Source organism: Geospiza fortis, unplaced genomic scaffold (assembly GCF_000277835.1).
Source record: "Geospiza fortis unplaced genomic scaffold, GeoFor_1.0 scaffold55, whole genome shotgun sequence".
Taxonomy (NCBI): domain Eukaryota; kingdom Metazoa; phylum Chordata; class Aves; order Passeriformes; family Thraupidae; genus Geospiza; species Geospiza fortis.
Window position 1 is genome coordinate 4,494,830 of NW_005054308.1, and position 20,803 is coordinate 4,515,632.

The 20,803-nt window shown below is 45.9% G+C and overlaps 1 protein-coding gene across 1 annotated transcript in view; it reads right to left on the reverse strand.

Annotated features, from left to right (window-relative positions):
- Window positions 1-13,792, reverse strand: part of KLHL3 (kelch like family member 3) — a 37,826-nt gene extending 24,034 nt beyond the window's left edge. Inside the window, exons 1-3 of the mRNA XM_005418701.2 lie at window positions 13,668-13,792; window positions 10,594-10,700; window positions 5,462-5,583 (exon numbers count right to left, since the gene is read on the reverse strand). Coding sequence (XP_005418758.1) covers window positions 5,462-5,583; window positions 10,594-10,700; window positions 13,668-13,705 — 267 coding nt within the window. The 5' untranslated portion in view covers window positions 13,706-13,792. The remainder of the gene's footprint in view (window positions 1-5,461; window positions 5,584-10,593; window positions 10,701-13,667) is intronic.
- Between the last annotated feature and the right edge of the window lie 7,011 nt (window positions 13,793-20,803).

Below are 20,803 nucleotides of genomic sequence, written 5' to 3' on the forward strand. Positions count from 1 at the left end.
CTGCTCTGCAAAACTGGGAAAGGAGCATTTCCCCTAGGCAGGAGATGTATTAAAGCTTATAAGCAGCTTTGACAATTTGATCAAATTGGAAGCCAAATAAAAGTGCTGGCTGTAAGCCTCAGCTGCACATCCAGGGCCACAGCTGGGACTGCACATCTGCCCAAACAGGGAGACAGCTCCCAGGCACCTGCCCAGAGAAACAAATGGATTCTGTGCTTGCAAGGCAGGTAAAATACTCCGTTTTAAACAGGGTGCTTTGAACAGCACAAATAGTGGAGATAAAATGACATTAGCTTAATGTGGCTTCTGAGTGCAAGGGTGGCAATCAGGCTTTATTACACCCCAGCTGCTCCCAGGCAGCACATGGGCTGATCACAGTGCTTCCACTTAAATGCCCCACCTGAGGTGAAATAGCCCAGACAGAGGAAGGTGTGACAGCATCAGGGAGTCAAAAAACCTTGTCAGGAGCAGGAGATGGACAAAGGACATAGAGGTGAGAGAGAAAACGGGGGAACAACTGGCCACCTCCCTCCTGAGCTGCCTTCTCCAACTTCAGACACACCATCCCTTGGTTAAACAGTGAAATAAAAAAGTGAAGACTTGCATCAGGCACTACACAATGCTCTGGTGCCACATCCACAAGTTTCTCCTCAGCTATCTATAAGGCTGAGCCAATTTAAAGATTTCCTACGGGTTTGAGGAAGGGCCCCCAGCCCAGAGGAGTCAGCCCTGCAATGGTTCAGGGACCCCTGCACCCCAGGGAGAAGCACAAGGAGCTGTGCTCCTCGTGTGAAGACAAAGAGTTAGACTAAAAATAAAAAAAAAAATTCTGCAACAGTTCAGCGTCAGAGACCCAAAGTGTTAAACAAAGAGTTAGTTCATCCCCTTCGTCTACTGCTGCAGCGTGTCTTTGCATAGGCAAAACTATGTATTATAAAGATTCTGGAAAATAAACGGTTCCGACACATCCACAGTAGTCCCGTCCCATTCGTGCTTGTATATAAACTGCCGGCGCAGGAGCTTTGACTCCAGGGAGGAGCACAGCCCTAATTTATTGCTGAAAGGTGCTCTGCCTCACCCTGCGCTTGCACCTACTACAGCTGCAGCTTTGGGACTGAATAGGGGGAGGAGAGATGGACTGACCCATTTCTAAACCCTTTATCATCAAAACTGCACTTGCCAGAGAACTCTCTTTCCTTGCTGTGAACTCCTAAGTGTGCAGGGAAAGCTGAGGTGCAGAAGCACTTCTGAAACAGAAATATTGCAGCTCCTAGCAAATCTTTTTTCCTCTTTTCTTGGGACATTTTTTATGACAATTACTATGCCTGCAAAGCTGACGCGTTCGATATCTACTTCCTCCAGACAGCTGATTTCAGATTTGCTCTCTGTGGATGAGCCATATCTCAAACTGTGGCCGTACACAAGGACACCTCACACATGTGGTCTGTGGCACATCATTCCTAACAACTTAATTGTGAAACCACGTTCATCAGGACTTTTTCCAGGGAATCATTACAACCTGAATGATAATGACTTTCCTAATCAGGAGGGTAATTCTCAGGCTGCCTGCCAGTAATGAGGTGCCATAGGTAAGGCTGGTCGGGACACGCTAAGGAGGGAATACACTAAGATATTCACTGTCCAGAGCCAGAGGTGCAGGTGTTTTCCCAGGACTGCCTAGGGAAAGGAGCCTGCTCCTAAATCTCTTCATTCAGCTCTGCTCAAGGACACCATGCAGAGCTTCTCCATCACTGAGCTGGCAGGTTTGTTATGAGCATTGGAAAGCAGGCAGCAATGTAACCACTTCAGCTGCAAAATCAAGACCTATTTGAAAAATTCGGGTAATTCATATATAAAAATCACCAGCTACCCCACATGTGTAGGGAGCAGTAGAACCTGTGCTCTGATGTGTGTTTATGATTTCCATTGAGATCAGCCCAGGAGCCTGAGCATCTCTGAAGTTCCCCGAGACACTCACTTTAGTCTTCCTTCCTTTTACAGAAACTGCATGATACAACTTCCTTCTAAATAAATGTATCACACTCCATCTTCAAATGAATGAGTTCTTTATATCATACATATCAGAATTTACAACCAACCTTGATGTGGGATGCAACAGAGGAGGAACAACAGAAGGCAGCAGGTGTAGAAATCCCAGGATGGATTTTCCTGAAACTACAACACAACTGCAATAAAGACAGAAATTCTGTCTCTGCTCCATGCCTTCAAAACTAGTGGGAGGCTTAATCCCAAATACATGTTCACAGGCATCCATCAGCCCTGAGCCCTCCTACTGCTGCACCTTTACTGCCCTGAAATCCCACTCTAAGATGAAGTTCCAATAGATAAAGCACATTGCATTTGTTGGGGTAATTTTCACCCAGGTACCCCAGCAGGGTTAGAAGAGAGTATTCCCTCCACATGGGCTCAGGATGAGATGAAAATCCTCTTTGCCTGCACATTTGGGACATAATCTGAGAAGGAACTGGATGAACACCCCCATGAACTCACTGCATGGATGATGATTGGAATTGACCACACAGGCTTGGCCCCTGCTACACATATCTATCCTTCCATAAAAAAAAAAAAAATTTACAGGTTTCCATTAGAAAAGAAATGACAAAAGAAGTTGTTAAAAGGCTTCTTGTTGTGAAGGGCTGGGCACTGCTCACCATTCAAACAAGCCTAGGAACATTCATTCTGCACTCCATGCTACCTTTGCTGTTCATCTTTTTCTCATTTCTATCCTGCTCTCATCTTATTTTTCCCACTGACAAGACAATGTCTTTTCATTTATTCACAAGTTTTGATACCTTGGCTGCATCTTCTCAGTCAATGCCATTAAGGAACTTATTTTTTGTTTTCATAATTTCTATAATGACATCACCTGGCACCTGTACCCAGAAACTGCTTCTTCCAGCTACTGAGAAAGTCTGAAGAACTCCTTTAAAAAAGGACCCTTGACCAATTACAGATTCAGAACATGTGACAAGGAAACAGGAGAGCTCAGGAGATACCTGCTGGGAAAAGAGAAATTCTCACTGTGCCCAAGCAGGGCTGCAAAGAAACATTGCTGAAACAGCACAGACAGGCACTGCTGAGGTGTCCTTCCAGATGGAGGGATGGATATTGGATGGATGGATGGATGGATGGATGGATGGATGGATGGATGGATGGATGGATGGATGGATGACCCAAAGCTGTGCAGCAGGAGGATGTGGTGATGCAAAGGAACAAACCTGCTCACTTCTTTCCAACACTGACACTGCTAAATTCAGACAAGAGACTACAAGGAGCTTAAATTTTGTTGTTTTTAGCCTTCACTTCATGTGAAATTTTCCAATAAATAACAGAATTTTCACTTATGTAACCTTTTCTTCTTGGGGCCAAAGGTGAATATTAACCTGTTTATGGCATTTTGTTCAGAGTAAAACACCCAGGGAGAGGATACAAATTTCTCTTTCTATTGGTTTCATAACACAATTATATTAAATTCCATAAAACATTTTCAGCATGAGCACTTTAAACATGTAATAAAATTTAAAGTAGTCAGTTAATCTTGCAGTAGATCAGCTTCATTTCTTAGCTCCTATGAATTAATTTACCTCTAGCCTGAAGAGTTAATACAGAGTGGACATTGAAATAAATCCTGCAGTAAAAGGACCTGCTTTACTAGATTGGGAAAAACACTTAGTATTCAAAACTTACATTTTTTTAACTTACTGTCTGAGAGATGAAGGCCCAAATGTAGCCAGGGATCTGCTTTAACTCCCTGTAATCCCTGAGCCACAGAAGGCAGGCTTTGGTTATGTTTTACTAAGAAATATGGCTGTCTAGTTGCTCAGGAAAGGCAACACCTGGACTTTCAGAGCCCTTCTGGGCAGGATGGAGCTGCTCCAGCTCCCACAGGACTGCTCACACCCTGGTGCAGCTGGAGCACCAAAACTGGAATGCAGCTGGGGTCATTGCCCCAGCCCCATCCAAGGCAGGCTCAGCAGATGGGATCCCAAGCTCTGCACATCCCAAATGCCAAGTGAGAGCTTCTGGAGCACCCAAGGCCCAGCAGCATGGGAGGAAAGCAAACCTTTCACAAAGCACATGGATACAGGCTCCATATTCCCCACAGAAACAGGGAAATTTACAGCCTGAGGGTGTGTAAATGTCATTTCTCCTCCTGCAATGGGAGACCCCAGAGGTGCCAGGAGCTCCATCCCAGTCCCCCAGTGAGTGATGCTGTGCCAGCTCCTGATGACCCTGATGTGGGTCACAGAGCTGACAGCCAGGCCAAGCCACCCACGGCTGGGTTTGAGTCTCAGCTCCTTTGCCACAATGCACCTTGAAGGTCTCCTCACTGAGGGCTCTCCCTGCAGGGCAGCCAGGCTCCACACCCCAACCAGAGTGACACAGCCAGGCTGAGAGCACACCAAACAGTCACATCTGTAAAGCCAGAGGGCATAAGGGGCAAGAAAAGCCCCCCCCAGATTTGGGTCAAGAAGGATGGTGCAGGGCTGCACTGCAAAGTGGGACCGGCTCAGGGGCTTGGCCAAGCTCCTGGACAGGGCAGCAAGAACTGCACTCTGCCTGAGGGCTTGGAGCAGAAGAGCTCACAGCAAGAACCTCGTTTCAAGCAGAACCAGTCTAATTTTGCCGTGTTAATTAGGTCAACAAAACTCTCCCAGCATCACTGACACAAACTTGCTCCCCTGGCAATGTCCAAGTCAATGTGAGGAAGACAACAGGCTCAAACTGCCCCTTGCAAACAAAACCAGACCAGCTGAAAAGCATGTCCACACACAAGCTCTCAGCATCCCTCCCAGACATCAGTGGCTAAGTGCAGAGCCTTTTTCTTACCACAAATACAAGCAGAGTCAAAGAAAGAGCTTTACCAGCAGCCACAGGCATGTGACACTGCAAAACACTCTTCCCGAGCACCCTGCTTTATTTGAAGGCTGCCTTTCAATTACTCTTTCCACTTCTGAACAAATATTTACCTCTCAGAAATGCAAGACAGAGCACACACACACACACAAAAAAAGGAAGAATGTCCTCGTTTGAACAATGTATTCCACTCAAAGCTCTGTGAAACAACTCAAACTACCCAGAAGAATTTCAAAACTAACAGCCACATTCCTGTGCCATGGCCTTAAAACATTTGACTCACTGCTTGTCTGAGTCTATTCTGACCTTCGACAGACTGACCCACAAGTCAGCACAGCTTCTTGGAAGGCAGATGCCTGCTCTTGTTACAACAGCTCCACACAAAAGCCAAATGCAACATGACTTAAGCGTGGGGAAAGCACTAAAGTGCCTCAAGACCAAACAGAGGCTGGAAGCAGCTCTTTTCAAGCTCAACCTTTTACTTTCCACAGCCTGAGGAGATCCCTCAGCCCCGAAGAACCTGTGCCTTTGAGTTCCAAGCTCTGCACTGGGCTCTGCAGAGGAGCTGCTGAAGCAGACCCACCTGCACGTTCTCCTCCGTGACCTCGATCTCCGCCGTGTAGATGTAATCAATCAGCTTCCTCAGGGTCTGCCCATCCACGTCTTTGATCTCAATCTTCTTGGCCTTACTTTCAGACATGTCTCCTGGAATTCAGTTCAAAAGGACAGTTACAGTTTGCTCTGCAGGTGCTTACTCCCCACACATCCAGCACATTCTCCTGCTGTCTGACTACTGGCACTATCCCTCACCACTGAAGAACCACCAGGGAGATTCCCAGAAGCCTCCTAATGCCGCCTAAAAAACAACTCAAGATTGAGGACACTGGTGTAAACATAAATAAATAAATGCAAAAAACTCAATTTCTTGACAGAAAAGAACCTGCCATGGTTTACCTGCGTTCAAACAAATATAAGAGCTAAAAATAAACACCCAGTATGTCCTCAATCATGTCTCAGAACAGGGACAGACTCCAAGAGACTGTGGATGTGTCTTACAAAGGCCTTTGAGAAATACAGTTTTATATCTGTTTATTAATGTTGTAAAATATATATACATATGGATAGAATGAATATTAATTAATATGAATTAATATGTTACAACAGCAACATTAGGGTATTTTTTTTTGTATACCCTACATGAAAAGCAATGCAGTGTTATTCTCTTTCTTTAGAAAGAAGCTAAAACCTGCTCAGAAAAACAAGCACACAGGCCAGCAGTTACACTCAGCATGCAGCAAGCTTCTCTCCTAAATTACCCTGCTGTAACCTATCCATCACTTACACCTTGTGCAAAGCATCCACACTGAAAGATGCAGTTCTCATCTCTCACCTTCCCAACCTCACACCTTCAGATCCAAACTGTTTCCCTTCCCCAAGCCCATAGCTCAGAAGCACGTGGAACTAGAGCAATAATTTCCTCCCTGAATAGACAAAGCAAAGCCCCACAGCTGTGTAAGAGCCTATTCATGACCCAGAGCTTTATGCACACCTCCACACTCCCCGTGCAACAGGAGCACATCAGAGGAACAAAAACATCCAGTGGGGAGGAGAAAGGACTCCCCAAGGCCCTTCCAGCACCCCCACACATGCTGACCTCACCCAGGAGTTAATCACCAGGACCTCCACAGAAAAGAAAGAACAAACTCCCAAGCAGAAAGAAAATGATAGGTGGAAAAACAAAGCTAAACAAAGGAGAGCACGAAGAAATGTCAATTCTTAAACCTGGGCATGAATAATCACTACTCTCAGAAATCCGGTGACTCAGTACTGCTGTGGGATTAAGTGGAAAAATATTTCCTGCAGCCTATAGAAGTAATTACAGCCTACATCTCTGTGCAGCTTTCCACAGGACGTGGCCAGGCACAGTAAGTGCACAGCACACAGTCAGATGCTAAAGAGGGCCCAAGCTTGAGCAAAACCTGATTGAACTTTGCTGACTTTCCCTATGTGAATAAGGAGGTGAATAATAGGAGTGGGATGGGACCATGAGTGTTAGAACAGTCAACAACGTCCCAAGAACTGAAATAATATTTGCCCCAAATTCAATTTTTAAAACTGAATAATAAAATGTTATTCAGAGAAGCTCATGAATACAAATGTACCAGCACAAAGGGATAGATGACCTACATTTGGGAGGCCTTCAAAGCAGGTAGGACTTTTTAATTGACAAAATGTCATCTTCACATACTTCCCCTCCCTAAAAAACTCCAAACATCTCCAGAGATGAAAGGGTGCCTCTGAGGACAGAGCAGTCCCCATCAGCTCTGTGGTGCTGGAGGTGCCTGTGAGGAGCATCCAGTGACCCCCCCTGCATGGGGAGGGTGAGTGGGACCCCAAGCCCTGCAGGACCTCAGTGTGAGGAGGGGCTCAGCCACACACACACAGAGATCAATGCAGAAATAGCTGCAGGGACCAATCTGATAACATCATCCCTCCTGGTGGCATCCATGTGACACAAGCAACAAAAATAAAAGCTGTGTGGGCTCCCCCACCCACCAGCAAGCTGCCAGCCCTGCATACCAACAGCCTCCTCTGGCTGTGCTGCAGGACCAGCCCCCGAGGGTCCCGTGTGCTGTGCCCACCTTTGGACAGGACCCAACCCAGAGCCATCCAGCCCCTCCCACTGTCACAGGGGGACAAGTCTCCAGGGCTGGGGAATGGGAAAGAGCCTGGAGACACCACAAGGGAGCCAAGGCAGGGGCTGGTGCAGACCAGGAGCAGGCAACAGACCCAGGACAAGCCTCTGGAGCAGCCTGTGGGCAGTTGGGTGCTGGATCATTGAGGGCATCTCATCTGACATCTCTTCAGAAAAAACCCTACACCTTAACTCCACAAAAGACAACTCCTAGGGTGTTTTTCAGAAGTCAGACTCCAGCCCTACCTGACACCATAATTACAGAATAATTCCAATCACTAGCACCTCTCACACACGAGGAAGGGCTGCCTCACAGGAGGCTGCACAGATCCCATCCCTGCACACTGCAGCCAGGCAGACACCAGGGATGAGGTGAGAGGGAGCAAAGGCCGGCAAAACAGGCAGGGTGGCTCTGAGCAGACCTCTGTAGGGGACAGACTTAGCAGACACCAGCCCTTCGTGGAGGCATTCCTTTCCTGCCCCACACTCAACACCCAGCAGTGCCTTTCCCACTCCCCTCTGCTCACAGGGCAAGAAGAGAGCAGAGCTCTGTTTTGTCACAGGATGAACCATTCTCCAAACTGCAGCAGCCCACAGTGCTGTGTTTGCCCAGCACAGCAGCCTGCCCTGCTCCTACACATTGCATTTCCCAGTGCAAGGCCACAGCTTTGGCTGTTTCCTAAGTCACAGAAGTACTGAGGGAGCATATGAGTGCGCTGGATAACAAAGCCACAGCCTCTCACACATGGGGTGAGTGCTTTAAAGCAGCACATAAAACCTGCAAGGGAGGTTTCTCCTTCCTCCTTCAGCACTTCCAAAATTCCTAAGGTATCTGACAGGAGCAGTCCTAGCAGTGTCACTGGAGTATTTGTTACCCTTCCTGAAATGATTGTGTTTTCTTTTAAATGGACAGACATTACTGTCCCAAATCATCCCCACAGAATAGTGCCAACAAGGACCAGCATCCAAAGTGCTCTAGAAAGCCAGCATGGAAAGAGACACTCAGGAAGTGCTGGTCCCATCTCTCCTTCAGCAGTGGAAGATACAAATGGAAAATGTGCCAACCCAATTTCAGACTATCCAGGAATACTTCAGAGAGGAATGGCTAACCAGAGGACACATATGGCTTAGGAAAGACCCCAAGGTCATCACAAGGTCATTCATGGCTCCAAAGCCAAGGCCAGCTGACAGTGACAGAGCCTGCAGAGCAAGCAGTGGTGAGGGTGGGTGAGCTGTGGGTCCCAGCGTGGTTCCCAGGGCTCACAGCTCCACTGATCACACTGCTGGCACTGCTGGGGGACCCTGCAGTGGGAATTCAGTGTGCACAAGCAGCTCCTGCAAATACCCCCACAGTGCAGCTGAACATGAGCCCTTGGCTCTATCACTGCTGTGCAGTGCAAAAAAACCCGAATTACAACCCCCAGCTGGTGCTGAAGGTGTGATTTTAAACTGTGTCCTTGCAGGGAGTGAACCCCCGTGCAGCTGGAAGGAGATCACACACTCTGAGTGATCACACGAGAGATCCTCGGCAATTTGGGGACGGCCAGACTGAAAGCAAAGGGAGAGCTGCTCTCTGCCTGACCCTCTGCCCCCGGGGACTCGTCAGGGGGAGGGGACAGGCGGCTGCCAGGCTGTCACCCAGCCCAGGGCAGCCACATGATGGGTGAGCTGATTACTGTTTAACTCACAGAGCGAGGGATTACACGGCCCAGAGAATTCCTGCATGGAAACATGAGCAGCCCTGCACCACCACCTTCCCACTCAGATGACCTCTAAGGATCAGAGGGTTTTTCCAAGGGTTTTTCTTTATTAAACTCTTCATCAGGAACAAGCACCACAAGTTGCCCACACACACAGCTGCTCTGAGCAGTGTTTGCTCCTCTGCCTCACCATGCAGCCAGTACCAGCTGCAGGGTGCAGCACCCCAGAAAACACAAATGCTCCCCACCTTAGCTCACTGCCCTGATAAAGCCACCACGGGGAGTGTCACATCTCACCTCACATCTCATACCTGAGGTTTCTCCCCACCTCCATCACAGAAGGGAAAAAAGCTTCACTAATGACAAGCTGTTTCCTGAGAAATGCTGCATTCTGCTTTCAGCAAAATGAATTAAACTAGATCTAATCTAAAGGCTTTTAAAAGGAAGAAACAAGGCCCAGACCACAAGCAAATGAACATGAAACAGGGAAAAGACCCCTGAACCTCATTTATGTTGGAGCTCAGGGGCAGTAAAAACCATTCCCTGGGGTGTACAATCATTTTCTTTGTATTTGTCACTTCCTATCCTGAAAATGAGGGCAAAGAAGGGAATGAAGCTCAGGAGTTTCTGACCACACTAATTTTACTAGAATGACTTAAATAAGCTGCTCACTCCCCTCCTTCAGGACTGACCTAGCTTTCTTTGAGTTTTTTTCCTGACCCATCTGGGCACAGACTTTGAAGGGCACCTGCTCCAAGGATCAGGTGATCAGAGCAGGAATTTTGTCCTCTTCTTCCTTTCTGTCATTACCAAAACACACCAGGCTGCAGCAAGTCAGCCTGTTAAAAAGCTGGGCTGCTAAAACACACTGGGATCAAGAGAACAACAGTGTTATTTCAGGCAGCAGAAAAAAGTGCCATGGGAGATTAAACATCTGCGACTGCCAAATCAGTATCGGCAGGACTGAGCCTTGAAACTACAACTCCTGTGCCAGCAACTTCTTTGATGTGCACCATGAACATTTAGGGCACTGAACACGTGCTCAGTGGTAGTGTTTTCATGATCCAAGGTCTTGTTAGGGGGAAAAAACTACCACACAAAGCAGTGAGCCAAGCTCCACAGTAACCTCACAGAGCTATCTACCCCAAAGGAATTAGTCAAGGGTGGCCAGCATCACCCATCAAGTACAGCAGACTGCAAACCCATCTGTGCCCCTTCTCTCTCAAGGAAACCCTCTGCAGCTTGTGCTGCTGCTCCTGGCAGAGACACAGCCCACTGGCCTGTTCAGGCCACACTGTCTGGTTTCACCTGTAGCAGTACCTGTAAACATGGCACAGAAATAAGGGCTGCAGGCTGCCAGCACCACCCGGTGAGCCTCCATCTCCACGGTCTCGGCCACAATCACCACATCGCACAGGAGCCGCTTGCTGGGGAAACACCAGAGAAGACAAAGATCATTTCAGAACTCCCTGTCAGGCTAAAAGCTACATCACCACAGCCCAAAAAAGTGGAAGACCCATAATTACAAACACAGCACCTGAGCTTCTGCCAAATCCCAGGGGAAGGTCCTCTAATGCTTCAGTACCAGCTCCTATCACTGTTTGCCTACACAGCAACGCCGGAATCCTCCTGAGGCTGCAGCCCTGCCTGTGCTTCTGCTTTCCCCAGGGGAAAAAAAAACTGGAAGCCAAATGAGGCATACGTGCTGCTCAAAGAACAAAGGACAAGCAGCTCCTTCACCTCTCAAACAAGCAGGGCTTGGAGGAGGCACAGAAGAGCTTAAAGATTTGGGCACTACCTGGGGACAAGAAATAGCCATGCAAGGGAACACCAGCATCACTTCTGTCTTTCCACAGGGAAAAGGTGCAGTGGCAAATGAAGTGATTTCTGTACTTCCTTCCATGCTTATCACAACAGAAAGTGGCCACCAAAATATGTCCAAAAATTAGAGATAAAATAATTGTGCAGAGGCTGCCTCACCCATCTGCCAGAGCAGAGGTACCAATCGCTGCAGTTTATCCATGGGCCTGAGGACTTCATCTACCTCATGAATTAGTCTGGGATTAAGAGTCACTGGGATAAAGAATGGGGTTCCAGAGAGAAACAGAAAAAAAACACCCTTGTAAGCTCCCCCACTGACTCATTGTAGAGCTTTGGAAAAGTCACTTCATTAAGGAGTGACCTTTTCTGCTCGCCCCACGTCTGTCCTTTGAGGATTCATTAGTTAATGTTTGCACAGAGCTCCGCAGATGCCGACAGCAAGAAGTGCTCAGCCTCCCAATAAGTTGGTTTAAGATGCTTAAGCATACAAATGCAAACTAAGGGTGTTCTTTTCAAATGTCAAGCCCAAAAAAGGATCAGTCCTGTAAATCTAGATGTTGCCTTCTCTTTGGAAATACTTATCTCCACACTGAACTTCGTCTTTAGGAAACTGCATTATCAAATAAACATGCACAGAGCTTCTAATGGACCAGCTATGTCTCTTCTTCTCCATGTATTGAAATATGTGAAAAAACAGCTGGGAAATGGAGGGTTATAGTTGGAATACAGAAGAAAGTAGGAACTGGCAGTCTGTACCTTACATTTATTCCAGTTTGGAAGGGGGAAGGGCAATGAGGAGACCTCTTTAAGAGCCTCTTAATGGAAGCTTCCTCATTTCTTTTAGCTTATGTAAAAGGTGCTCTGCTCAATTCCATTTTGGGCTATAGTAATCTAAAGTACCACTCATAAAATTAATTTCAGCTACATTTGCCAACTAAAAGCCTAAGGACATGGTTTAGTGGTGGCCTTGGCAGTGCTGGGTTAAGGGTTGGACTCAATGATCTTAGAGGTCTTTTCCAACCTAAACAATTCCATGATTCTATATAGTATATAGGTTAAAGGTTTAGCATGATTTTTCTAGACCCTCTGAATGAGATTTCTGGATGCATATGAAGGGAGAAACTATTATTCAAGGAATCTTTAACACTGATTGCTGAGAGCTTAACAGATCCCAAGCTCAGTGCACCTTCAAGAGATGTGAAAACTGTATATTCCACAACAGCAACAGGAGCTAAAAAAAAAAAAAAAAAAAAAAGCAGTACCCAGAAGATGAAAAGATCATACAGGTCCTTAATGGCAGCTTTCATTCTTCTGTATTTTATCTGTTCATATTGCCCAAGATACCTAACCACAGGCACTAAGAAACATTGTCTGTCTCCAGTTATTCCCACTCTGCTTCAATTAACAAAGGAATAATAGTAGCACAATAGATTTCTGAATATATGCTGCACGAAACTTTAGCTTCAGATCCTTTGCTTTCAGTACAAAGAAAGGACCAGAAGGATGCCAGTTAAAAGTAAAAAAAAAAAAAAAATTTACAACATACCCGGCTTCATATAATAGTTACAATATTTCCATTTTGTTCCTATGCAACAGAGAATAGCTGTCAGATATCTGTAGAAGGAAACATTTCCAATCCTTCTCCACACTAAAGAAGTGTGTATTAGGAAACTACTTAATCCATGGAGAGTGAGCTATTAGAGCATCTTTTGATTACTTGGAGTGTGCAGAAGAGCAGAGGGTGTTTGTTACCTGCTTTCATCACATCCCCTCAACAGTTAGGGAGCACGTACATTCATGTGTGGGACACACATATTTTACATAAGAATTCTTTTTAAAACCAGAAGGGTGAAAAGTCTAATGAATTAGTCAGAGAAATGCTCCCTGAACTTCTGTCTGGTTAGTGGGATAGCAGCCACCAAGAAACAATTCAGGCTGAACCACTGCCACCACCTTGCTGATGTGATGACAGCAGTTTTCAAGGCTGTGTTCACAGATATTTTTTTCAGCCTCTGTTCTCCCTGTACCCACACAGCTGTGTAAAGACCAAGGTGTTCTCTTTTAACTAATATGAGGATTTTTCAATTTGCAAGAAGAGAGCTGACAGTCTTCCTGAGTACTTGCTTTGTTTCACCCCTTACTTTGGAGTGCTGAGCCCAGACTGAGTGATGCTGCTAGTTAAGGAGACTAAGAACAGTACATTAATAATCTTTGGTCTGTAATTATGTGTAGGTGTCTTAAAGTCTGTAATGTTCTATTATTGGGTTTCAGACCCTTATCTCAGTTAAGGATATAGTTTACAGCTGAATTTGCTGTAGGTAATGGAAAAGACTAAATGAATTATCATCTATAAATGAAGGCCATGGCTCAGATAATGTTTTTGGGAAGAAAGAGGTCTGAGACTGGGGAGAGCAGCCCACCACAAAAGGACTATATTTTAGCTTCTTATTTGTGATTAATCCTCCACATGCAACCATTAGCTGTAATAAACATGGCACAGACTATTTTCTACGTCCCTCAATCAGCACAATCCTGCTAAACCAGAGAGGGTGCCCAGTAAGTCAAAAGTGTACCTCCGTAATTCATTCATGACCTTGAAAGCCTTTCTCATGTGAGAGGGATTGACTGTCACTGTCCTCTGGTCCTTTTCATCTTCAGCTGCCTCAGAGGAACGGGAACTCTGCTTAATGCTAAAAACAGGGACAAAAAAAAAGGAGCAGAAAGTTTGATTCAATGGCACTTGAAAAAACAAGCATCCTAAAACTGCAGCACAGGGTATTAAGCATGGAGCTACTCACAAGTCAGTCAGTCAGTTTAGGTTCTCTATATGAAGCACATCAAAAAATGCAGCTACTTCTGCATGGATGTTGAAAGCCAACTCAGCCCACATTTCAGCCAGCAGGGAAGAAAAGAAAGAAATGCCAAACACCTGAGGACAAAGCCCAGTCTTACAGGCTTCAGGCCAGGAAAGCAGTATAAGTTGAAATTCAAGCCAGAACATAATTGCCTCACTGAATAGAAATGGACTTCAACACTGGGAACTACAAGAGTACCATGGATTTTTTTTTAACATTCATACCGAGAAAAAGAAGTTTAGCCTTCCATGTCCCATCTGAAAAAGGCAAGCACACAATACATGACTTGTATCTTCTTTAGAGGCAAGTAGAAAAGGGCTATTAAATCTCTCTGCACAGCTTTCAAAGCTTTACTGAAGCTGCTTTCCATTTCAGAAATAGTCTATTTATTGCCACTGAAACATATGGAATGAATTATTAAACCTTCCTAGCAGAAGCACCAGCTCCATAGGTAATGTCAAACCAGAGGCACTCAGCTATGTGCTGTGTTTAACCAGGCCAACAGGTGCCTAAGGCACACACGTGGCCTCATTACTTTGTTGGGAGCATTGGCTCTTTACACACAGCTGACAGCAGGTCAATATCTCCAGCTCCCTGATCTGAGAGCCTGTGAAATCACTCAGAGCTAAAGGCTCCCACCTGAGAAAGGAGCAGTACTTTGAGGCAGGTCCCTGTTCTGCTCAGTCCATGGCTCACCCCTCAAACCCTGGCAGGCAAAGGCAAACAAGACAAGTCAAGGAGGGCTGTCCTTGTCTAAAGCCAGCTCCAAGAGAATGGCAGATCTCAGGAGGCAACTCCACTGCCCCATGTGCCTGACTGGAGACCTTCTCAGAGCTTTTCCTTCCAAGGGACAGTCTCCTTCACCTTTGTCCCCTCCTCCCTACCACCTTAGTTGGGCTGGCATGATAAAAAAGGCTGAACTGGGCTAAACCAGCAGCCTGGAGAACCCAGCATCCTGGCTCTCTGGTGACCAGAGGGTGATGGCTGAAGGAGGGCACAGAGCAGGGAAGTGTGGAAGGATCCTTCCCACAACACCCTGTCAGCTCCTGTCAAGGTGTGCATTGCATGCACATGTATCTCTATACACAAGCACACTTACACACACTGACTTTCCCTTTGAAAAACACATCATTCACTATTTACAACCCCTGGCAGTGTGAAGCCCTGGCTAACATTACACCCTGCCTGCTCCTGGCCAGTGGCTGTCACCACACCGTGTCCCTTGACAGCACACAAAGCTTTCTGCCTCCCAGCAGCCTTTGGTGGGCTGCAAAAGCTTCTGCCCCCCAGCAGCCTTTGGTGGGCTGCACTCTCCTTCCTGCAGAGGCCAGAGGCTGAGCAGCAGCCAAGCTGCACACAGCTCAAATCCAGCCTGCATACTGAGCAGCCTCCAGCTTTGTGCCTGAGACAAAGGTTAATGCCAAAAAACAGCCAAGTCCGATTCTTTCACTTTGCGGAGCGAGTGAAATATTTTCAGCCATGCCCCCCAGCAGCCTTTGGTGGGCTGCACTCTCCTTCCTGCAGAGGCCAGAGGCTGAGCAGCAGCCAAGCTGCACACAGCTCAAATCCAGCCTGCATACTGAGCAGCCTCCAGCTTTGTGCCTGAGACAAAGGTTAATGCCAAAAAACAGCCAAGTCCGATTCTTTCACTTTGCGGAGCGAGTGAAATATTTTCAGCCATAAGTGAAGCCACAAGGCTGAGCAGAACATCACTCAGCACATGTCCCAGGGAGGGAGACAACCTCCCAAATTCCGTTACACTCATCATCCAATTAGCTTAGTATGGCTGGATTAAAAGAAGAAAAATCAGAAAGAATTCCTCATGTTAAATGTTCAGTATTCAAGAGACTGGTACCAGGCAACAACACAAACAGCTCTTCTATCCCTGAGGAACACTGAACTCATTCTGTGCCACACCAACTGGCAGAGGTGTTCGTGGCCATGGAGCTGTGCTGGCACTTGGCTCTTCCCCAGCTCTGCACACTCCAGTGAAGAAGCCTCCTTGCTGCAGGGACACAGCCAAACCCAGCTAAGCCTCAGTGCTGGGTCTGTCAAAAGCCCTCATTGAGACTTCAGGCCAGGTGACCACAGCTTTCAACATCCCAGCATAAACCCTTGATTTTTAAACAGCTAAACCTGCCCATGTGGCACCATTGAGGCAAGAAGGGGAAAAAAGGCTCTGCAAGTGCAAGTGACTTCATGGAGCTTTCAGCTCCAAAGCTGGAACACGTACAGGAAGTAAGCAGAGTAAACAAAAAAAGAAAAAAAATTAAAAAGAAAGTGAAACCAAAAGGAGCATCAGGGAGAGCCACTGCCATTGCTCCTGGGGCAGGACAGCTGCATCACCACAGGACACTGCCCTGGGCAGCCTCACAGACACCTCAGGGACCCAAAACCAAGCCATGCACACAGAAACCATGGGGGCTCTTTAATAAGAACAAGCACACTGCTGAGATTTATTTATTAGCTCTCCAGTGCCAGGGACCAAAGATGTTCAAACTTTTCTGCTGGCAAAAAATACAGTTCAAAGAACACAGCAAGTTTCACTGAACACCAAAGTAAATGTCAGGTCAAATGTCAAGCTTTCATAAAGCCTCAACTGCACCAACATTTGTCTGTGTATTTTAAAAGCAAAAAAACTTGCTTCAGGATTTTGGAAGAAGATCAATCAGCTCTTCCTAAAAAGCAGGAAAGGTAAGTTTTTAAAAAACATCCTAAGAGACACCCTCAGCTTAATTAAAAGGGGCAGATTTCAGAATTTGCAAAAGGCTTACCATGATAAAATACTGCAGATTGTCTGGTTGAAAACTTATTTCAAAAAAGATCAAGATATGCTATTTAAAGTTTTTTCCAAGTGACTCATATCAAAAAAACAAATTTGAAGAATTAATGGCTTAGAGCCTTTAACTCATCTCTAAGACTGATTCAGCTACCATAGAATCGTGTTCCAGTAACAGACAGAGGATGATTTTATCTGGGAGAGATATTTTACACTTCCATGCACATACTCTCAGAGATCACTGACACATTTCCAACATAAAAATTCAAGAACCTGAATGCTCCAAGCAAATCCACCCTGACAGAAAGCAAAAGCTGCCCCTGAGAAGACCAAACCATTACATTTCACAGCCTTTTCTGAGATTTGTCCCCCCACAAGGCTAAGAATTATTACATTTATTACACTGCTGTTATTTTAATGAATTAAAGCAAAGGAGGAATAGGGTCCTCTGATCAAAGATACCAGCCAAGACCAACTGGAGATGGTAGAGCCCCTGCTCCCCATGAGCACAGGGACATTGTCCCCATGTTTGCCAAGCTGATGTCCTACTACAGCAGCCGGACTCGTGAGCAGCTGCCAGGAGCAATTTGTTCTATTCCTGGGCTATCCGAGGCCGTGCACTCAGTGAATGGACAAATGATTTAATTTCCCTGGGCCAGATGAACATCCTCTTTACGGGCACAGCAGGATGCTCCTAAAATGAGCAGAGAGGCTCTTAGTTTCAGACAGTGCCAACCCCGCTGCCCCCTCCTGCGTGGCCTTTCAGTGATGTCCCCAGGTAGAACAAATGAACCCCTATTTGAGAGTCCCCAATTAAGCCAGTGAAGCTAATCACCACCCTGTTGACACCATGTTCCTCCTCTCCAGGACCCCCTAGCAGAGCTGGGCTCAGGTTGCCGGGTTCACAGCCCAGCTCCTGCCCAAGTGTGGTCACCACCCAGCTGACAGGAAGGTATTTTAAAAGCCCATACCCCACTGTTCTGCTGCCCGTGTGTACCAACTGTAAAGTTGGGTTGCCTTAGTTACCAGCAATAATTACAGATGTCTTTGTAGATTATGTGAAAGAATAAAAGCCTTCCTTAGAGATAAACTGTCCCCTGGCAAGATTATTGCCGTGCAGAGAGCTGGTAAACCCCAGGAACAAAAATCCCAGCCCTGCCAAATCCAGTTCTAACACTGGCTTTATGGGAGCCAGGAGTTCACCCTGAAGGAAGGGCAGATCTCAAATGCAGTCTCCTTCAGAGCACAGAAGGGCAAGGTTCTGCTCCTGTTTTTGGGAGAACAGCCTCCAGGCTCAGCTCCTAACCCAACATGAACACCACAGAGCCCCCCTCCACCAGGCTCTCCCACTGGGATGGCACACCAGACATGCCCAGCTCAGCCTCATCCCACTGTGCATCCCTGGAGGGTCTCTGGGAGCTGCTCTCCTCTCCTGCCTCAGCACCACAGGCTGAGCTCTGCTCTCCTGGTTGGTCCCCAACACTGCAGAGCTTCAGCACCACAAGCTGGGCCAAAGACCCAGCCGGGCTCAGAGTCTTGCACGGGCAATCCAATGTCTCTGTAGCAGCTTCATAGCCCTGGATTCACTTAAAAGTGCCTGCTAACCATGAATTTCCAAAGCCTATAGAGCTTCTTTGAGGGATATGTAAGAATCATCACCAGAAAATGTTAATTCTACAGTTTCTGAGAGATTTGGCATCACTCTGCTCTAGAAACATGACAGATACCAAATAGCAGTTAGTAGTCTTCAAAACCTTAATACCTCTACAAAAATCAGTGGAGACCAAAATTAGTCTTAGTTTCAGTCTAAGCACAATTAAAAATCATTTTACTTTAACTGGCCTAATTCTCTGTTTAGAATCAACACCCCAAATCACAGGACAAATACATTATGCCCAATAGTTTTATTCCTCTAGTCAGGCAAACACAGTAAGGAAAACATGTCAGTGTAATGGCATAGTTATAAAAAATCTCAGTTTCTGAATTTGTCTTTAGGTACATACAAAGAGATTTAAAAAATTGTGACTGAAGGGATCCACATACTGAACTGGGTTTTGAGAGGATTTCAGAGAAGTGCATTATCATTAAAACATATGGGAGGCAGCATAATGGAAAGGATTATTTTTCTTTTAATAGCAATATTATTTTCCTGTTTTGTTGATTTTTTTCAGTGCCTAGATCAACATGGAGACATTAGCTTAGGAAAACACACAATTGGCATACAGCAGATCCCTAAAAGGGTATTCATATCAAAGAAGACCTCAGGGGAAAGAAGACTTTGGGAACTAGTGATAAGAAAAGTCTTTGCTGACACTAATGAAAACAACACAAAATAACTCAAATATGACAATACCATTTGCTTTCAAAGACAAGTATTGTATTTCTCAGATGCCACAGACTACCTTCACTTAAATATAAAACCACAGGTGTTTTAATATTTTAACAAAAATTAGCATTCCAGAGGGTTTTTTCCTATTCAAACTCTTGCAAATTCAGAACCAGAGTATCATGCCTAACTGCAAGCCTTATGCAATTTCTCCATAAAGTAGAAGTACCATCATTTTACTATCAGCACAGCAAAAGAAAAGCAGGATTCTGAAATATTTTATTGCCACATGTGAATGTTTCAGGTTAAATCTCCCATGCCCTCAGGCGCTTCTGCTCATGTGCAATGACATGGGCACATGATACCACTGAGTGTCCTGGGTGTGCAAGTTAACAGGATATTTGAGTCTGGGCAGGCTCAGGACCAGAGTCAGAGGTGAAGTGAGCACCAGCAATACAGATCCTCACCAACCACGAAAAGGGAAAATGCAATAATATTAAAAACCAGGGGCAGCTCTGCCATAATGAAAGCCACCAAGTGTAAAATTTGAGGAGCAATCTGCCTAACACAGATCTGAGTTTAAATGGGGGGCAAAAGCCCAGCACCAAGCACAGACTGAGCCCACCAAGCTCATTTCTGAGCACCTCCTCCCAGGACTTGCTCTGAGCAGCCTCAGCACAGCCCCACACACTGTGCCCTTTTAACCAGAAAGCAGGTGAATATTTCCAGCTTTTCTTGCCAAGAGTCAAATCCCACATCGTTACTGCCCACAACCAGTTCAGGACCGCCTTCCTCTTCCCAAAAACTAGAAATGAAAGCAGCAATTTGGGTAAGCATTCCTCACTTCCAGAGGCAGAGAACATGCTGATGGGGATAGCCCTTTATGCCTTAAAAACAGATGGTCTGGAAAAAACAGGATAAGGTACAGTCAGGTATTTTCCCAGTGGCTTTTTCACCACTGAATCCTCAGAAAAAGGCCTCGAGTCAAAATGAGACCATTGCTGGTAGCCATCAAAAAAAAAGTAACAAACAACTGTGCCAAGGATGAGCCCAGCCTGGGGTATCAAAACAGCTCTGTTCCATTTCCTCAAACACAGGCTCATTTATACAAATAAAGAGAAAAAAAAAAAACAAACAAGACAAGGAAATCCCATTCCATGAGCTGGCATCTAGCGTGACAAACTAAGATTTCAAGGCACTTGAAATTAATTAATATTTGGATTAATATTCAGAGGTGACTGTTCACACCATTAGGGGAAGCAGAAGCCCTACAATGAGAAACGTGGCAGGATGAAAGGTTTTGCACATTAAATACACAAACAATTGCAACCCTTGAGTCACAGAAGGGTAGAAAGCTGCCCTTTGGAGCTTGGAAAACAACTCCTACAGGCTGCTGTGAATGTTTTCCCTCAACAGAAGGAAAAATTCCACAATTTGGGGGTTGACTCCAGCTTAATTTTCTAATGTATCATATTTAAACAAAATTCCTGTCAAGCCCTGGCATTTAGTCCTACCAGCAGGTCAAGCCCCCTGTCTGTTCCCCCACTCCCTGCAAGGTCACCAGCACAAAAGGAAGCACTCAGCATATCCTGTTCTTAAAAAAAATATCGTAAAAAAACCCAGACCAGTTTAATGTTTTGTTTGAAGAAGCACAAGTAGCTTCTGGTGTGCAAAAGGCACCTGACAGAGGGGAGCAATGAGGGCAGAGCCAAAACACTGAACATCTCTGGCATCCACGAGGTCCCTGCG